Genomic DNA, 20,218 nt, shown 5'->3' with positions numbered 1-20,218 from the left:
TCCTGTTCATTCTGCTACTACGAAATTGCAAGGAAAGCAGAAGATAAATGAACCTAATTCAAATTAAGTCACAAGAACAGAGAACCTGCAAAATATTCCACCAGCCTAAGGTTCGAATCCCGCTCAGTGGAAATCCATTTTTGCTGCCTGTGGTGAATCTTCTGGAAACGTACGTTTTATTGCTGCCCAGGTAAAGGTGCGAATGAAGTTTCTTGTGAACCTGTGTTTAGGCACTTTTTTCGTCAAAATTGAGTAAACATTGTCCTTGCACATTAACTGCACTCCTCCTCCTTTTACGCTGGCATATCTAAATCAATTATATAACAATACAGGGAAGATTTGTATTAATTTAATTTTTCACACTTGTAAAGTGTAAGATATATTTGAAGCAGTCAATGGAGACAGATATTAATTAACATTTTTCTACTTATGTGTAGACATTGTCCTTGCACATTAACTGCACTCCTCCCACTGGATTGTCTCTATAACTTTTACGCTGGCAAATGTAAATCAATTATATACCAATACGGCGAAGATTTGCACTGATTTAATTTCTCTCAATTGTAAAAGGCAAAATGTGTTTGAACCAATCGATGGAGACAGATATTAATCAACATTACAATACTATTATTCTATTTAATATAATTAATATGTGGTAATCATCATATTGACCTTTCTCTTCGAAGACGTTGTACTTGCCAGGATTTGCTATATAGCCTATTTCCATTACTATCGAAACGTAAGGTAAATTGAAGAATTGTCTTTTCACGCAACAGTTTCCCACTTTTTTGTTAGAAACTGATTGATTACTTCAGAAGTAACAAGTCACAAACACTAAATCGCGCGCTTTCACGTAAATACGAGTAAGATTCAAATTCCTCGCTCCGTGGCGTCACATGAAGTATCAGCGTTTTCATCGCGTTTTCTTTTCCGCCTTATGAGAATCCAATTTTATTATAATTAATAAATGAAAAGGTGAAAATACTATTTCGGCGCAAAAAAAAAACATACAGTTATTTTCTAACGTGAAGAGTCTATTTTAGGGTTAATTCTTCTTGGAGAGGATTTTTACCCGAAAATGGATCTGTAGGGATGGGTCGTCCACGCACCGGTAAAGTGCTCGTAAAATCAGGTTTTACGGCTATGTTTTCAGGTTCCATATGCCTAGGAAGGGAAGTGTATTTCACGAAGTCCTTAATATGGCATATTTATAAAAACATTAGAAGAGGTAATAGGGGAGAAATATTCATATTAATAGACACATACAACGTCAAGTAACCAGAGCCCATGCATTTATGTATACTAAATTCTACTTTTATTTTTTTTTACATTTCTTAAAGATTAAGTGGGTACATATGATGGTGATCATGATTTCATTCCTTCTGAATTTGTTTCTCGGTTCAATTTTCAGTTCGGAAGTACATAGTGGCAGTTATATAAAGATGCATAATTTTACATGGTGTATTTCTTATCAAGACATTTAACTTTTAACAATAGTGTTCCGATATCTCTGACTTGAACAATGTATTTTAAATTGATTATTGCAACCGCTGTACAATCTGTTTCGATACTCGTTCGCCATACTGAACGAAAACGCATACAACGAAACTATCGACCCCGAATACGAACGAAAGAATTCGATATCGTTGGGAAGATCTCACAGTTCTTCGTTCGATTTTTGAAAAGCGAGAAGCACGGCACGGCCATATTGATTAGTGTGTTGAGGCGGTGTTCTACCCGTAGGTGTTTCGTACATTCTCTTTGTGGTCGGAGTTTGTGTGCTGGTCTAATTTATAAGTAAAAGTCTTGAAATCTCGGGAGTGAAATCGCGAAACATCAGAAATGTCCGAACGCGAAAATAACGTATATAAAGCGAAATTAGCTGAACAAGCTGAGCGCTACGATGGTGAGTTCTACTTTCTTTGAAATTGTGCTCGGTTCGCAAAGAAAAACTGTTTGAAAAAAGAGGACATTGTACCGCTTGGACGGGGCTCCGTTGGGACGCACCTGCTACGGTTTTTAGTTTTTCTGGCTTGGAAACTGCCTTCGGAAGGATAAGCGTGAATCAAGGGACGGCTTGCAAGGGGAGAAAGTTCTGGACTTGGATATTTTCATGTGAAAAGTCCGAGGCGGTAACGTGGGAAAAGTCGCCGGCATTGCGCGGCGTCTGAATGGAAATCGAAGGGAAATTACTTATTGAGCGTCCCGGCTGGGGCTGAGATTTTTTCGGGCAGACGTCATGTACCGGTCTCGTGAAGTTAGTTGGATGGTTAGATCGTGAGTCAGATATCTAGCGATGCGTCAGAAAATGGTTTGTTTCGCGGGAAAGAAGCACAGAAGCGGGGCTTGGCTGGCTGGCTTGCGGCGGGCGTTGGACCGGAGTTGCAGAAGTGATAAAAAGCGCAGATTTGTCAGTGGTTGGCGCTGGAGAAATCAATGAACGGATCAATAAAGGTGTTGGAAAGAATAGGAATAGGTGGAGGACGGGCGGGGGCTGAGGGGTTGTACGATTCGCGATAGCAGTAGCGCGACCATTGCCGTTTCGGGGCGCACACACTATACAGTCATTGGCGTAACAGTCGGGGCCATTCGTTTGAGTTCACCTTCTGAATTTGGGCTGTGACGTTGGGTGGTGTCGGGCTGTTTTCAGCGTGACTAAACCGGTAATTAGCTCGTTGGAGTCATTTGAGTGCAAATGGCAATGTATCTGGAAAATATTTCTGTTAATTTCTAGGAGGGAGGTCGGGCAACCGACGTATTGCGACTTGGAGGCTTTGGGCCTTGTACGTCTGAACGGCGTTAAGGGTGGGTGGGTGATTCGCCGTAGCGCTTCTACCCTCAAGATTTGTTTCATTGGGAATTAAGATATGTAAGGGTGACCCATCCTATTTGTGCTTCGAACGGCATTATGGGAGTTAGGAGCTGGTGGTGATTCATAACGCCCCAAACCGGTCAGCCGAGTTGACCGCTAAGTTAGACGTAATTATCTGACAGTTGCGGTTACACATTTAGGCAGTGATGCATCGTGTGCAAATTCATAGCCTCCTTATTTGGAAATAAGCTGGGCAAGTGGGGTGGAAGTATGAGGAATGTGGGTCAGAAGAATGAAGGCTTGTAGGAGCGGGAACCTGATGTGGCTTTGCTGGAGATTCGAGCAGTGTGCGAGTGACGTCGGTCGGGACTAGGCGCAGCAGCAGTAGAACGATTGGCATTGGAGTTGCTCGCCGCTCACTCGCTCCTCGTATAGTTTGAGCGGCAAGCAAAGACGGATCGAGGCTGAGGCCGGTTGCGCGCTCCGTGCCCCGTTTTGCATGGTGTTGCGTCTGAAACCCACCCGACCTGGACAAGCCCGGTCGGTCGGTTGTTAACTGGTGGCGGGGTTAGTCACATTTTATTCACTATGACAACTAATCAGTCGAAATTCTTAACTGCTCTTGAGACTGGCTTGCAGTGCGACGTATTCCGATTGGGTTCTAATTGGCAAAATTGGAAGATGTCGGCGCCGTTCTACATGGACGGATTTCCTTGGCCAGGTGTCGCGGATGGATGATATTGCGTGGAAATTGGCGTAGGAGCTACGGTACCTAGTTACGGGGCGACGTAGGAGAATGAAGCTTTCCTTTCGTGCACGAAGCAGAAGAGCGGGTTAATTTGGCTTGCTGGTCGTTGGTGGGGAAGTGGCATTCGTCAGAGCAGCGTTCGGTCGTAGAACGTAGATACACGGCGCACAATACATCCAAGGCCGTTGGGAACCAATACCAACGTAGCTGCGAGACCGGCTAGTAGTTCTTTTTCTTTTCTTATTATATTGGGGGATGGAGGCGGCTGGCTGGATTTATAATTTGAACCATTGATTGTGCACGGCGACCGCTCGGCTTCATAAATTTTTCTGCCTTGTTGCTCACTGAGATCCGTGAGCGTCTAGAAAGACGTTGCTGACGGTCTCGTCTTTCCGTTACGCAACATAATTTCTCTGATGAATGATAATTCGGTGTAAAGATATGGAAACGGGTGTACCGCTTAATGGAAGTTTGCAGAAAGCTGCAATTGCAAGTTGCTGTCGGCCTTTTGATGTGCAAATAACGGAAAATTCAAGTTTGTTTTGCATTTGTCTGTCGGGGGGAGGATTGCTATGTCAGCTAGTCGTCAGGCAGCTATTTTAGGACGCCAGCTTACATGCGGGCTACTAGGCTACTATGTTATCTAGAAAATAATTGATAAGAAACATCGCTGACGTCGTAAGTTTCTATTTGTCGAGGGTGAGACACGGACACTTAAAACTAATCGGTGGATGTGGTAGCGTGGCGCTGAGGTTTATCGCTTTACTCAAATAGAAGACATGAGATCAGAGATTTTTTCTGGAAACTCGTCAGATTTTGCAAGTATTGAATGGGAATTTCATCCAGTGGTCATGCGTATATTACGAAACGGAACACTGGTCGGCAAGTGGAAATTTACGGGAGCGTGATGGGAGGGACATGAGTAAGAAAACAGTTTAGGAAGTAGACGGTGAAAAAAGATCCTGGATCCATATAAGGTGCGCGATAAAAAGATGCATGCTTCAAAATTATAGATTAATTCCTATTTTATTACATGCGAACGTCTTCTAGGTTTTACAATTTATGCGGAAAGAAAGTACTTCTACTTGAATTAGGGGTTTTTGAAGGATTGTCTGCAAAAAGGCATATATTGCAATACCAGCCCTTATTCAGTTTATATTTTCATAGCAGTCAGATTTGATTCTACTTTTGAAGATCTTGTTGTATCGAATATTTTGTATAGATCCCTTAACAAAATTGACAACGAAAATATATTGCGTTAATAGCCCGGACGATTAGTAGATACCGAATGGGAGACCAGAAAATTGGCAAAAAGCGCATAGGTGTTGCCAAGCGCAATAACGGAGTTGGAGAGTCGCCTTGAATTGAATTCAGCGGGGCATAGGCGTAATGGACAGACTGAAAAATATTTCGCACATTCAAAGAAAAAAGTTAAAGTGTGAACAGCCAGTAATCGGGACATGATGCTACTTGTTTGGTAGCACCTCTGGAGTTTTGGATACGTGTCGTATTGAGGGGGGAAATCAAGGAGCGCAACCTTCTCGAAGATTATTTCGGGTAGGGCATGGTATGAACCTACAACTTCTGGGGCCGAGCTGCTTCTAAATTGCAGCAGCCGGCCTGGCTCCAAACCACTCTTTATAAGTCTGTCGCCTGATCCAGATTTAAGTTGCTTCACTTCATTGCCCGCGAGATGCGTTTGACTCTAATTACATATCGCCATTTCTTAAAAGGATTGGTTTTTCAATACCGAGAAATAATCTTTTCTTGTCAACAAATTTTTAAGAGCACGAAGATGACTTCTTCACTAGGGTAGAGGCAACTCATTAGAAGACGCTCGCTCACCTCTGCCCTGGGAGCAGTGTGACCGAAGCGATTCACAACAAAGAATTTCCAGCTGCGGCCAAGCTTTGATGGGCGGATTTACGTTCGATATAATTCGCCACTCCTGAATGGTTTTGCAAATTATAAAATGGAGCGTATGACATGACATTGGCGAATCGTTGGGTCTTCTCTGATATGAAACCGTAAATTGTCTTCGTCCTCTTTTATTTTGATTTTTTAATCATGGGTGTTAACCTCAAAAGGATTCCGGGGACGAAAAAGAGTAGTAGGTTACTTCTCCATTTGGTCCGGTCCGACATCAAGTGGATGCGGACTTAGGACACCTCCATCCTTTTACTTGGATTTTGAACAATTCGCGTTTTGCAATCCCTTTTTTACTACATTGAAAACTTGTTACCATACTTTCTCACAATCAGTCTTCGAATTCGATAGTAATACTAATCATGCCAAGTTTATTCAATTTACAACTCACTGAGCCATGGACGATTAAAAACGTGACAGTTTCTAGAAGAATACAGTTTCACATCTGACTACTACCAGACATTGATTATATAAGATAAGCAGCAATTCATGTTCTTTTTTCATCGCCTCTAATTATATTTCCACTATTGTATATTTGTATATATAATGTATATTTATATAAATGATTGGGGCAATGACCTTGACAATGTACGTGAAAATCGAAGGAAGCCGCTAAATGCGTCATGATTTTTCATCTGAGTCATATAAAATGTTAAGAGTTTGCCTTGTGATTTGCGGTCAGAGGTTGTGGGAGCATAGTATTGCATAAATTAGAATTTTGTGGGATTTGCTCAGTTTCAGGAAATAACTATCTAAACTTGAATGTAATGTGTTTTGAACAAATCAAATTAAATTTTTTTTCGTATTGGCCCAAGCTATTTCGAAGACCTATTGAAATTAAAACTGAAAATGCAGTATCTCACCAAATCGATTATTAGCCAGTTTATATGATACAATAAAGGCTGATGTCAATTGATTTCATTTGATGTTCATTTTTGTAAAAATTTGCTAAAGTTAACGAAAATGAACAAGATTATTTGAATTTATTCAACTGCAAGTAGAGAGTGAATGCGAGTGAAGTCGAAGGGGAAATACAGTATTCGAAAGTGTTCATTGTTGAGGAAAATTGTTTGATGCATTTATTGGTTACGTGCAAGTTGGATTTCACCACAACCTGAATGCGATATTGCAGGCAAATGTTGGTAATGAGCTCGGTGTAGATGATGGCTCATTGCTTGGTACTTTCGATCATTATTCACAATGTCAAATTTGCATTGAATTTACAGAATCGTGAGTCACTGATTTATAGATAATGAATGCCATCAAATTGAAATAACTTCATTAACGTTAGACGTTCGCGATATTTGAACGAAATTGGATTTGTATTTTTAATGCGGCGACCCAAGGATCATTGCCTCAATAAATTGATCCGGCATGGTGGCTTTTGTTTGAAAAAGAGTTATTTCCATAACCGAGAAGAGCAATGCGTTCGGAGAAATCAGTTATCGTGAATAAATGATCTTCATTGGTGACAGACCTGTAGCATTGAGCATCAAGAGAGAGGATCAATCATTTAGCTTGTGAACGGATTGTGCAACATGAAATGATGGATTTCAAAGGTTTTTCAACGACAAAATTATCCAATGGCTTTACTGATGGTTCGGTAAGGACTAATTTGCTAATAATTTCCCATTTCTGTGGCTTACCACTTGCACAGTATTAAGCGTGATAATGGGACTGAAACAAAGTGTCATTGAATATAAAATAAAAATAAAATAAATAGAAACAAGTCGGGGAACTGGTAGCTTTCGTTTGTTTCTTCTGTGTGTATATTTGAGTGCAGAACTATCCCATTTGTACGTAACCCGTTATGTATAAGCATTTAGCATGTTAGACTACTCACTTTAGTGTAATATTGATATTTAGTTGCTGTGAATTTACACGGTAAAGTTAACTTCGAGCTACTGTAACTCTGCTAGTAATAGTATGATTTTGATAAAACTTGGGGATAATATGATTCATATCATATTCTATGCTGCTACCAACTTTTATAATTCAATGGCTGAACAAATCTCAAAATTAGGACCGGCTTCGAGACCTTTCTTTTGATACCATCATCATGATCATGACCATATTCGGTGAAAAAAACTGTTCTGAACAAAGAGTAAGAGCAGCGGCTTGAGTGACTTGCAGAATCGCATAATGGTATATTATTTGAAAGCCGCAAATGCACTAGCTCGCTTAAAATGTTTTTATATCAAGATAATATCTGACAGTTTTTGAAAATGGTTTGACGCGTGGTAATTTACAAAGTCAAGACTATACTGCATAAGTATTTATTCATAATTTAAATTCAATACTGCATATGTGTTGATTTGTTCATTAATTCAATCAATGTCAGCATTACTTCTGAGTAGTTTCTACTACTATATATTCTCCTTCAATCTGGCCTATCATCAAACATTTAGAGAAAATCTTTGAATTCATGCTTTCTTCGCGCAGGGAGAATAAATAGTTCTGTAATTGAAAAAAAAGTAAGGAAGTCGGAACGTTCCTCAGTTTTGAAAAATTTTCCTTTTCTTTGAATCTTGCCACACAATGTGTCCTTTTCGATGTTTGCCCTTTTAAGCTAGCAAGGAGACTAGGCAAAATGAGAATTTTTAGTCTGTTGAGGTTATTTTTTTAAATTTTTATTCGATAGATTTTGTTAGAATCAAGAGTGTTCTTCAATTTCCTCGTAACTTTTCACATCATTCAAAATTGAGCTTCAATGAAACTTTTATTTTTTGTATGTTTGAGTCGGCTTAACTATAATAGATTCCATTACAAATCATAGATGTTTCCGTTGCGATCTGATTATTTGAGTTTATAACCGCTATTGCTATCTTGTTTGTAATTGACCGTTTTTATACTCGTTAATGGAAGAGAATTGAATACTGAAACAGCCGTTCTTCATTGACCCACACGATCTTTATGGGTAGTAGCTTGTTTCGTCTATACTATAAGCTTATTTGAAAATTGCATTTTGTTTAGTTTTGTTGAAGTCTAGACAATTTCACGCGGAACAGCGAACGGAAGCGCGTGGTAGTCTTAGTCTGAGAGTTCTCTTCTGCAGAGTATCTATTCCATATTTATTCAGGTTGACGAATATGTGATGCGATCTTAAAATGTGCATTGAAGCTAGGACCACTTGCATGTACTCCAATCTAGAATCACTTATGGAGCTTTTGCGTTCGAACGTTGAAAGGGTTTCAATCCAATATTCAAAATCGCCGTTGAGATTTTCATACATCCGCTAGCTGAAGAAGATGCCCCGCCATAGTTACAGATACATATTGAACGCTGGACTTACTGGGAATTTATGACATTATATAAGTATCAATTGATTTCCTCCTTTAATATTGTCGACATATGACCATATTTAATGAAAAATGTGGTATTGGGGTCAACCCTTAGCGAAATGCTCCATTTCTTCTATAAACATTTCTCATTGCTCTTATTTCCTTAATTTGAAGATATTTTATTGCAGATTATATGGCCTTATATAAAGTCATTGAGATTTTATTGAAATGAAATTACAAACGGGGTCAAGGTTGAAATAGTACTCGTGGATATATGTGGATGTTTAGGGGTCAATTGCTCAAAGGAAATACATATATAGTGAGTTTCGCGTGAAAATTGTTTGTAGGCTTTATACATGGAAGAAAGCTTCTGATTTGGTGGTAATATTACGTATTCACTGCTATTGGTCGGTGAATGGCAAATTTCGAACAAATTTTGACTTGATGAGCATTTGTAATTTAGCGAAATTTGTGATTGCCGGATACTTATTGAGGGATTTGGCTTACCGAAGGTTCTACATTTTACCGTGCGTTAAAAATGTATTTATGCAGTTTCTTATCAGTATAGATTTGAAAATAATCGAACAATAAATTGTAAAGTTTGGAGGAAATTTTGTAAAGTTTGGAGGAAATTGTAAAATGCCACTGAGTTTCTTTACACGCCCAGTGAAATTCTTTCTTCACTTAAGGGGGTCATCCCGTGTGAAGGCCGTTTTTTTTGCCTTTCTTTGAAAAATTATTTTGAAGGACTGGATAAAGATAGAAACGTGATTTTTTCACCATATGTTTATCGATATCTCTAGTATATGTGATAAATTTTTCAGCTTGATTTCTTAGCTAATTTTCGGAATAGGTGTTAATTTATGCACCCATCTCCAAAAAAAGGTGTTTTTCTGCTGCCACGCTGGAGGGCGCTGTGTTCATCTGAGGGAAAAAAACTAAACGGCATTTTAATGTGGACAATATTTCACGGTCCGCAAACTAGGATAATTAGGAAATATTAAAAGGTAAATTTTTGGTGGGCTTTTAAACTTAATTTTTTGAATTTTGGTGTTTTTTCACGGCTTTTCTTATGAATAAAAAAAAAACTACCTGTCCGATTGCAATTATCCTAGTTTGCGGACCGTAGAAATATGTATTAAAGAAGTCGTGAAAATTTCAAAGAATTTGGTTGGATAGATTTTGAGCTATGGTGGCAGCCGATTTTCAAGATGCAGTTTCGAGAAAAACGCATTTGAAAATTTAAATGTGATTATCAACAGTAAAATTTTAGCTCACCATTAATCTGCTATACCTGGTCCATGGAGAGCACCCTCCGTTTCTTCGAAAAAGTCTTGTAAGGCCGATTGTTGCTCTCTGGTCTCAATTGTGGCTCTTTTAGCGAGATCAGTCGATCGTCGTTCGGACCGCCAAATTCGCGCTTCATTACGGCGGTCGGTATAAACCTGACATATGTGACCAACTTGACATCCCATTGTCACTAGGATTTTGAGAATGCCATTGAATCCTTCATTAAAAATAATTACAGCGAGAAAAGTGGCTATTTCTACGACCTTGGCCCCAGAATGAAGGTGTTTAGGAGCGAAAGTTCAGATTAATGCATTTAACGACTCATTGTTATTCTGGGTCTCTGCTCCTAAACATCTGTTCAAGAGATCATCTCGTGACAAATCTTCGTAGAGTGGTTTGATGACTGTTTGAACTTCTTCAGTCAAAGGTGCCTTCTCTTGGTGAAAACTATCCAGTTCTCCTTTAGCTTCCGCTTTGTGCCATTTGCACCAACTGCCCTCGCCTGCTGGACAATTTTGATGCTGAGGATTTTCGTCTGTAGAACATTTATGGAAGAAAGTTTCCAAAATTTCTTGCTTCATTCCTTCTATCGACTTTGCATGTCGACGAATAGCCAGCCCAGAAAATGTAGTGAGGTCCTCATCAGTAAGTTTTCCAGCCCCTTTTCCACAAATGCGTTTGTGATTCTTCTTTGCATTTCTAAGCCGCGTTCCCATTCTTTTCTCGACATGTCCTTCGTATTCCTTTTTTAATACTACGTATACAGAAATTTACAGAAGTACCGGAGAAAACTCCAGCAAAATCCAATATACAATATACAAAACTTGTCGCAATTGAAACATCCATGTTCATGCTTGCTAAATGTTTCTTTGCTGATTTTGATGCGAAGTCCTTTTTCTTCTCTGATAACTCTCGATTCCCATGAAATACTCGTTTTTTAGTGCGAGCATGACGTTGAACGTTAAAGCGATCTCCCTTCGTAAGATCCATTTAAAAAAATCACTGAACACACAAACAGCACAATACTTACAGCAAAATATAACTGAGTATAACTTGAACGCCTTTCAGTGCTCACTCTAGACTGGATTATCCTTTTTATTCTAAACAGCAAATCAGTTTAGACAATTGATTGGTTTTCCATCTTTTTATATTTCTATCTGTGTTCAAATTTATAAGGCTCAGGTAAAAAACTAACAGGTAAAAAAAGATTCGATGCTCTTTCTCATCGAGCACTCTAGCCGCGGCTGCAAACTCCTTACCTGTTTAACCCTGTAGTTTCTCAAGGACTCTGAATATCGGAAAATCCCTTTGCCCACATATTCTCCACTATATATAGATACAATTCATGCAAAAAAAAAAAATCGATTTCTCCAACCCGACACACGGGATGACCCCCTTAAAGCGTGAAGTATGTGGTCTTCTAAATTTTTACAGAAAGGATGAAAAGTAGAGCAAACTGGATTGGATAGACGTTGGGAGATGATAACAATTCGTTTTTCTTGAAATATTTATGTCGGTTTCTAGCTGATGGTATGATGGGCGAGATATGTGGGTCATTCTCTCAGTTTATTCTTTTCCGCTGGTCACTTGCAACTTGGCTTCAGTATGAAGATAATGAACCTGAAACATTGTTTCGTTATACATGAAACAGAAAAAAAATAACAAAAATAAAGGTGCCCATATTCTAGAAAAGAGTAAACAGGGGCATAGATTATTTTATTTTACTAGAATGTGCGCAAATTTTTGCTGTGGTTTATGCATACAATGTAATACATTTGCATTTATATATTATTCCTGTATTGGCACAAACGCCTGACATCTGTGTAAGAAATCACCGCTATATAGGTGAACTGAGCTATCTGACACCATAAGTGGAAGCATAATTTTGGCAGTTTTCAAGTAATTTCACACCTATGCACGGAAAGTTTGATAGTAACAAGCTAGTTCAGCTAAAAATAAATATCACATCGTTTGTTGTAAACATGGTTCAAATTTCGTAATTTTGTGGAAATGTTGCAACTATGGTTTCCATTCATGCATACTCTTTGCATGTAGTAAGAATAAGGTCGGCGTCCAGGTACTTTTATTGAATTCAACTTATCTTCCGTTAATCCATGTTGGAAATGTAATTTTCTTCGCAACTTTAATTGAGTGTTGTTAGCTAAGGATTTATTTTTGCTATTTAAATGATAATAAAACTGCAGGGTGGGCCTTCAGTGAAAAGTACAGTTTGACTTCCTCTTTGATTGAAAACAAATAAAATGTTTATGGATGTTTAAACAAATCTAATTCACATTCTGTGCGCTAATAGTTCAGCGCCCCTCCTCTTCAAACTTACATTGGCGTTAAGCTGGTGAATAAGTAGATGACGCAGTTTTTTCCGCATGACTGAATATTTGCTGTGAAAAATTGTTGCAGGTCCCAATGGAAATTCTGCTTAGTTTAATTGCGTACAATTCCGATCACGATTTTTATTTGCTTTTCGCTTATCAGTTAGGGCGTTTCGTTTATTTTGAACAGCACATGATTTGGTTGAAAGCAATTAAATGTTTAATTGAAAATTGCTTGGGCGGTTTTGACTCGGAATATATTCTTGTGCAGATAGTTTGGAGAGATGGAAATAAGTTGACGCTCAATTCAAGAGCAACATGTTCAATTTAGTTTTGTTTCAGGGTTGCGTTTGAAATTAGAAACCATGAAATGTAAGGTTGTTGGTGGTACTAAGAGAGAGGTAAAACAAAACCTTGATAAAATCGGCTTATTGTCTGTCTGTCTGTCTCAGAAATGGTTATAGCTATTCACACCGAATTTAGGGGAAAGTTGGGGTGGTCTTCATACATTCAAAGGGGGGGTGTACACTTTTTTTCGTCAAATGTAGTCATGTGGCGTATCAAATGATAGGTCTCAGTACTTTCCGAAGCAAGCAGGTCTTAGTTTTGATATTTGTTGGAAAGATGGGGACTTTCTGTCACGGACCCATTCTCGGAAACTACCCAACCGGAAGATCTGAAAAAATCAAGAAGCTGCCTTCCCACTCCCTAAGGTCATCCTAGACTCATGAAGCAAAATAGGCGATAATATAGAACATGATCCTACCAAGTTTAGTGGAAATTACATTATTACTCACAAAGCTATATAAGGTCAAAGTGGTCGCTTCTGGGCAAGTTTAAAACTTTGAATATCAGTATCACGCGAAAGTGGATATTCTCATATAATATATGCTTACACATAACGTGTTCAGTACTATTGGGACAAATGACCTCTCAAATGTTTTTTAGAAGAAATACGCAAAACCTTTCATACCTGAAGTGCCCACCTTCCGGTTTCCCGACTTGTTGAAATGTTTGCCACTACGGCAGAATTTGCTCAACAATGCTGAAAAATGCGAACGTGTTATGGCCTTTTGAATCGAAGCTCTCGATCTGCAGGAAGATGGACGAGAAATCAACGAATGTTTCCCGATAAAAATTTGAAGAAGTTGAATTTAGTATTGGAAGATAGAATCAACCATCCATCAAAGTGTCATTTCTATCTTTTTATCGAATTTTTTCCACAAGGTGTATTTTGGTTGTCGAAAATGTGATATAAAAGGGAAAGAGCGTTTGTTGAGGTAGAGTTTTGTTGTTATATTTGGATAACCGTATACATCTGTTATCTTCTAACACTGAGAAAGAATTTCGTACTTAACAAATCTCTAAGGGAGGCGAAATAGATGACATTTACAGGTTTTCTTTGCACTAGCAAAACATTAACAAGTTATGATTTTCCAAAAGTGTTTATAACTCTGAATATTGCCTTATATTTTAAAATATAATATCTTTATTTAATTTTCATTACAGAAATGGTCGAGGCTATGAAAAAGGTCGCGTCGATGGACGTTGAACTCACAGTGGAGGAGAGGAATCTTCTTTCTGTTGCCTACAAAAATGTGATTGGTGCTCGACGAGCATCCTGGAGGATAATCACTTCCATCGAACAAAAGGAGGAAAATAAAGTAAGAATAGAGTGTATGTTTTCTGATTTTACATTTTAAGGCATCCTTTGTTACCACAGGGAGCAGAAGAGAAGTTAGAAATGATCAAGAACTATCGAGGACTTGTAGAAAAAGAACTTCGCGATATTTGCTCTGATATTTTAAATGTATTGGAAAAACATCTCATTCCTTGCGCCACGACCGGCGAAAGCAAAGTATTCTACTATAAGATGAAGGGTGACTACCATCGTTACTTGGCCGAATTCGCAATGGGAGCGGATCGTAAGGACGCTGCCGAAAATTCTTTAGTTGCTTACAAGGCTGCTAGCGATATAGCTATGACTGATCTTCCGCCAACACATCCAATTCGGTTGGGTCTAGCACTGAACTTCTCTGTAAGTATAGCATTAAATTGAAATTGGGGAATAAGGGGACTTATGTCGTCGTACTCTCTATTTTCAGGTATTCTATTATGAAATTTTGAACTCTCCTGATCGTGCCTGTCGATTAGCGAAAGCTGCATTTGATGACGCAATTGCTGAGCTTGATACACTTAGCGAAGAAAGTTATAAAGATTCTACACTGATTATGCAACTTTTGAGGGACAATCTGACACTATGGACGTCTGACATGCAAGCTGATGGTAAGAGCACATTTTTTTATTCTCAATATATGAGTGCAGGCGTAGAGATTTTCTGACATGATTTCCTCATTTGACGCATAAATTGATTTCCGTAAAAAATAGTGCATCCATAAAATGTTCTTTGACACATGGAACGTTTGAGGCTAATATTTTTGTCGAAAATGTGATGTCCCAGCTACTAATTGGATCATTATATATGCGTAGATTCTCCTCCGGGTAGTGTTGCTTCCATTTCATGTTGACCAATGGGGCTTTGAATATTTGCTACCCTACTTTAGTCGGAAATGTAAGAAATACATGTGGTACATGTCTTTTGTTCTATTTGCAGGCGAAGGAGAACAGAAAGAACAAGTTCAGGATGTTGAAGATCAGGATGTATCGTAATTTAAGCAAAGCGTGTATGTGTGAAATGAAAACAAACGTTATTATTAAGGAAATAAAAAGAAGAAAAAAACATACATATAAGATAATATAAATTATAAGTGTATTGTTTCGTCTTTACATTATAAAACAGCATAAAACCTAGAAAAATAAACTTTTCAAAAGAGAAATGAAAAATAAAAGTTAAGAAGGAATAAACACAAGTTACACATAGTATCAACGACTACACAAGACATGAATTTTTATACTTATTTAAAAGTTGTTCCGCTGGCAGCGGAATAGTGATTTTATTACTTTCTTCTCATTTCTTACATTTTTTCGTCTAATTGAATATCACAAATTTGCAAATCAAGTAGATTCTGAGCAGTAACATTTCGTCAAAAACAAAATTCATAAGATTAAATGAAGTTTCTGGTCATTGAGTATTGGGCACGCGCGTCCATTTTAGAATTATTTTACAGCAGGAGTAGATTTGCTTTTAAGTAAACCGAAAGTACGAGATAAGTTGGCATTTCGTGTTAATTTTCCAATTTCACTTATTTATTTTTTTTTTTTTTGAGATTCCATGTATTGTTGTTTTTGGACCAATAATAAACACTGGATTTCCATCACTTTTATTTCAATCAATAGAACGTTTGGTTTTCTCGTTTAGAGCAATTTTTTATGCGAAGAGAAAACTAGTATATATAGAAGTTGTCGGTAAATAAAGATACTTAGAGAATGCTATATAGCTGCAGCTGTATAGAAGGAAAATCAACATGTATGGGGAGATGGCAGAAGGAACAGCAAGAATTTCGTATTTGTTCGCAATAATAAGGTACAATGATTATATATTTGAAGAAAAGCTGATTAAATAACAAAAAAAGTGAGTTGAATGTCACAGTAGTACTTTTGCCGTCGCGATGCATTTATATACATAGTAAAAGAATAGAGGAGTAAAATAAAGATTTTTCTCATTTACTTTTCAAGGTATTTTTTACTTTACCTGTAGAGTTAAACATTCGTATATCTCAGAAAGTAAAAGAATAATCTACCATTTAGGAATTTCGTTCGATAAGCGTACATATTTTATGTAATAATCATAATACTACTTACGATGTACAAGTTGATTAGAGGTCTTTGCTCTTGATTTGACCAGCACACGTCGCTTCTTTAGCTTGTATCAATACATACTATGTACTATCATATTCTTGCGTTTTTTACAGCTTTAACTTTTTAAGAATTAGAAACAAAAGTATTTTATGAGAACTACTAATAAAATCATGTGACCACTAACGAACTAACAAAAATTTGTATTTCATTCTCAGAAGGCTCAAAAATTTATTTAATTTTCTGTAAGGCTTGTCATCTGGTCCTATTGGTAATTGTCTTCTTAAGCACTTCAATTAGTTTGTAGAGTTAGTGTAGTGGTTATTTGATTAATAAGATGCGTTGCGATTTGAAAACGCTAGAACATATGCATAAACATGCACAAAGGTTCGCCTACAATAGGCGTCTGCATTTACTGGTCTGCAAAGCGATTTTGTCCCTTTTATCGCTTTAGTACAACCCATTTTGCCGTTGTAAATATCTCGATGTTACTAGTCAATTCTGGTGTTTCTAGCGAGTGCTAAGAAACGTTAAGAATAGGTTGAAGGAAATGTTTAGTTTTAAAAGCAAGTATGTGTTCAAGTTGGCCAAGGTAAGTACGCTTATTTTCAAAAGTAGGTATCGCCTGATATAAATCAAGCAGTTGACTGGGCACCAGCATCGTAACTGAGACCACAGTATATCTAATAGGCAGTACGCACAATAAATAGTCTGGGCTTGCGAATGTATTGGAAAAGCTTATCTGTACACATCATAGACCTTCAACACCTAGCAGTATCTGCATGTGGTTTAGTGCCTATGGTATGGGATAAGCTCCCACAATACATTCCCCAGTCCGGTCCATTGAGTGTGAGTACTACTTATTAGATATACTGTGACTGGGACTAAAGTGGGAAGTCCCCGCTCAGAAAAACAGCCCGAATAAGTTGCGAAAGAGTTTTTTTGTGTTTGTTGAATATTTATCGTGATGTTCCGGCGACGTCACTAGCAGTAAACATGCTAACGCTCCTCGTACATTGATCAAGTGTGGGTCGAGAAATCCTAGGACTTTTTTTCAGAACATCACTTGTCATGAGTGATGGCAGGCACTCCTGCTTCGTAAAACCGTACACAGACAACCATTTGCTGAAAGCTTGGTCAATGCCTGGCAAACGCCGGTTTTGGGAGTGCCCTCCGAGAATGGGTTTATCTTTCCAAATGCCGATATTCTGTCGGACCAAAGTTCCATTCGACATGTCATCCCAAGCTGCTTATCAAGTCCACACGCGACAAGTCTGATCCTATTGGCCAGCGAATTGTTTATCACAGAAAGTGATAAGATGATAAGTGTTTCGAAAGCTTTGTGCTGTTGCTTGCAAGGACCGTGTTAAAGGGAGGGCGGGTGAAGGTATTGATTGGTGCAATTTTGTTTTTTTTTCGAATAGCTCAGTTTTCGGGGAGGATCCAGATGACGTTGAAACCCCTTCAGCAATCTATAGTTCATGATTGCCCCAGCAGGTGATGTTGCTTGGAAACGACGTGTTTGTTTACGCTGTCCGAGGCCGTACTTACAACTTGAATGTAATTTTCAATGCTTCCTTCATTGTCAGTGTGACTTCACGAAATAATTGTCTTTACGTGACATTTTTCCGCATTCGGCTGGACGTCGATATCCGCACTGACCCGTGTGCTGATGTCCAGTAAGGACTAAAATTGGTTCCCGTCTTTGGCATGCAATTTTTCAATATAAATTTCGGCAAAATGGCATTTAGATCCAAGTTCATGGGAAATATAATACAACAAATTCTAGATTTGACCACCGATGGTTTCGAGCTCCAATTCTTCTCCATTGTTTCAAGGAAAATTACCACATGCCGGTTGATTTTGTTCAGCCTGTTTCACACACTATATTGATTATTAATCCCAACTTTTATTTCCTTAGCTATACATTTATGAACATGAAGATGTTTTGAGATGTTTGCGTGGAGCGTTGAAGTGTACCTTGCAGATGAAATATGATATGGTTCGGCAAAGGTTCTTTCGATGCCTGCCGATTTGATTAGGATACACCGTGATTCTAATTATCGAAAGATGGTAGCTTCTAGTGGCGTTTGTAGCATGCAATTGAAACACTCTTGATAATTTCCCAGGGTGGGTTTGTCAACCCGCTTTTGCAATTTGTTATCCCTTTTGAGGCGAAAAATTTGTTTCTCTTGATAACGACATGGCCTTTCTAAAGCATACATCTGTTGTTCGTTCAAGATGTCGGGCGAACAACCGTAGCAAGTGAAACAGATCACGCTATGAACTTCCAGGGCAGTAATCTTACAAGCCAAACATCCAGAATCCTATCATAGTTGTCGAAGTAAACTTCAGTCTTGAGATCTTTGATCTAGCGTCGGAAGCATTTCAGGATACTTTGCGAATGTGATATTAAATGTGAGTTTGAGTTAGCATTCCAAGTTACTAAACTTCGTTTCACTACTGGGTTCATGGAGTGTCTTACACGTGGAGTATTGCTTGCTCTGTTTACCAGTCTGGTTAATTGGTGAGTCCACATCGAACTTAGATGAAACTTCATGGAAGATTTTTCGCCTAGTTGGAAGGGTAACTCGATCACTTTTCATTATTACGCAATACTGGTCGGTAACGTTCAATTCTGAAACATAAAATGGTTTGGGGTGACCACCTCTGAACTCTGCGGAATGCTGCTCTAATCTGTGATAGGTAATAGGTGCGATGATAAATTCGTTGAGTTGATCCGTTCAAATCCATTTATCGTGCCTGTGAGTTGACGGCAATCACGGTAGGCGGGACGTCCAAGAGTCCGCTTGCGGCTTATTTGAGCGATTCTTCGTTTCGCTGAGTTTTTATTGAGTATTAAGAATGACCTCTTCAATATCTTTCCCACGAGTAATAAGGGAAGAGTCAGCCTTGCAATAGAGCCCTAGTTTTGAATGTCCTGTTACCTCCAAAGTTATGGAAGATGTTTGAGCGGAGCCGCTGAAATACAGTGTGGCTTCAATTTATTTTATCCGATAAGCACATCGATTTTTTTATCCTGGGTTATACATTATGGAGGTTTATTCCCGCGGAAAGGAAAACAAACAAAGGAAAAGATTCTGTTAGTCTGCGGCTGCTTATTTGCAAAATTAATTAGCGATATTCGTAGCAGACCCGACAGTCTGTGAACGCCATTATCCACGCTCTACATGCGCCTAACCATATGAAACTCCGCGTTTGTAATTCGGAATAGGAACAAATGTGGTACGTCGTTATAAAAAACGTAAAGCGCGTCACTTTTCCCGTAAAGATAAGGTTTCCTCTGGGTTTGATATCGGCTTGTGTTTTGCCGTAGATAAAAAGTAAGGAGGAGATATACACCTAAAAGAATAATTTAAAAAAAAATGTTTTGTTGAAAATATAATTAGGAGAATTTATCAGATTCGGATGATTCTGTGTTGTTGTTGTTTGTCTTTGCAGCTTCACAAGCGCGAATCTTCCTGTAAAATTATTATTATGTTGATTATCAAATGCACTTTTTGGAATAATATAATTGTATTTTTAATCATCTTTATCTGTATATTTGAAGTAATTTGTACTTTCAACATTTCGAGTTTCCCAGCCTTGCATTTCATTCTCAATATCAGGATGTATATCCTTCTACAATATCTTGATTATATTCTCCCGATGCTTCCTTGGGGCTTCTATTTTACAACTTGGAACTTCTTGCATGGCAGCATAGCCATGGTATCCTATTTTGCCTTCCGTTAGCTATATTATCTCTACATAAATAAATTTACGTATGAATTAATTGCCTGAGACGTAGCTCATCTGTAAAAGGAATTGATAGAGATTGTATAAAATGAGATTATGTTTTAGTTATGATGGTGGCGGTGAATCTGTGGGTGATATTTGTCGCATTACGTTTTAAAGATGTACCTAAAGTATTTGAGAGAGATGTGATTTTGCAGAGAATTATATTTCATTAGTGGATCGGAGCAGTGCAATATGCTACGTTTGAATAAACTGCCTAAGATTAGCTCATTTCGGGCATGGTTAGAGGTACGGTTGCAGTACAGCTTCACAGAGTAAC

The 20,218-nt window shown here is 38.3% G+C and overlaps 1 protein-coding gene across 1 annotated transcript; it reads left to right on the top strand.

The window, feature by feature from the left end:
- Positions 1 to 1,653: 1,653 nt before the first annotated feature.
- Positions 1,654 to 16,022, top strand: LOC119658832 (14-3-3 protein epsilon). The gene is made up of 5 exons (XM_038066569.1): positions 1,654 to 1,906; positions 13,897 to 14,051; positions 14,111 to 14,425; positions 14,493 to 14,673; positions 15,002 to 16,022. The coding sequence occupies exons 1-5, from the start codon at positions 1,843 to 1,845 to the stop codon at positions 15,055 to 15,057; spliced, it is 771 nt and encodes a 256-aa protein (XP_037922497.1). The 5' UTR covers positions 1,654 to 1,842; the 3' UTR covers positions 15,058 to 16,022.
- The last annotated feature ends 4,196 nt before the right edge of the window (positions 16,023 to 20,218 follow it).

The sequence above is a fragment of the Hermetia illucens genome, chromosome 6 (assembly GCF_905115235.1).
Source record: "Hermetia illucens chromosome 6, iHerIll2.2.curated.20191125, whole genome shotgun sequence".
In the NCBI taxonomy this organism is placed as follows: Eukaryota; Metazoa; Arthropoda; class Insecta; order Diptera; family Stratiomyidae; genus Hermetia; species Hermetia illucens.
Note: the sequence above shows the minus strand (reverse complement) of the source record. Positions and strands in the feature narration are given on the sequence as shown.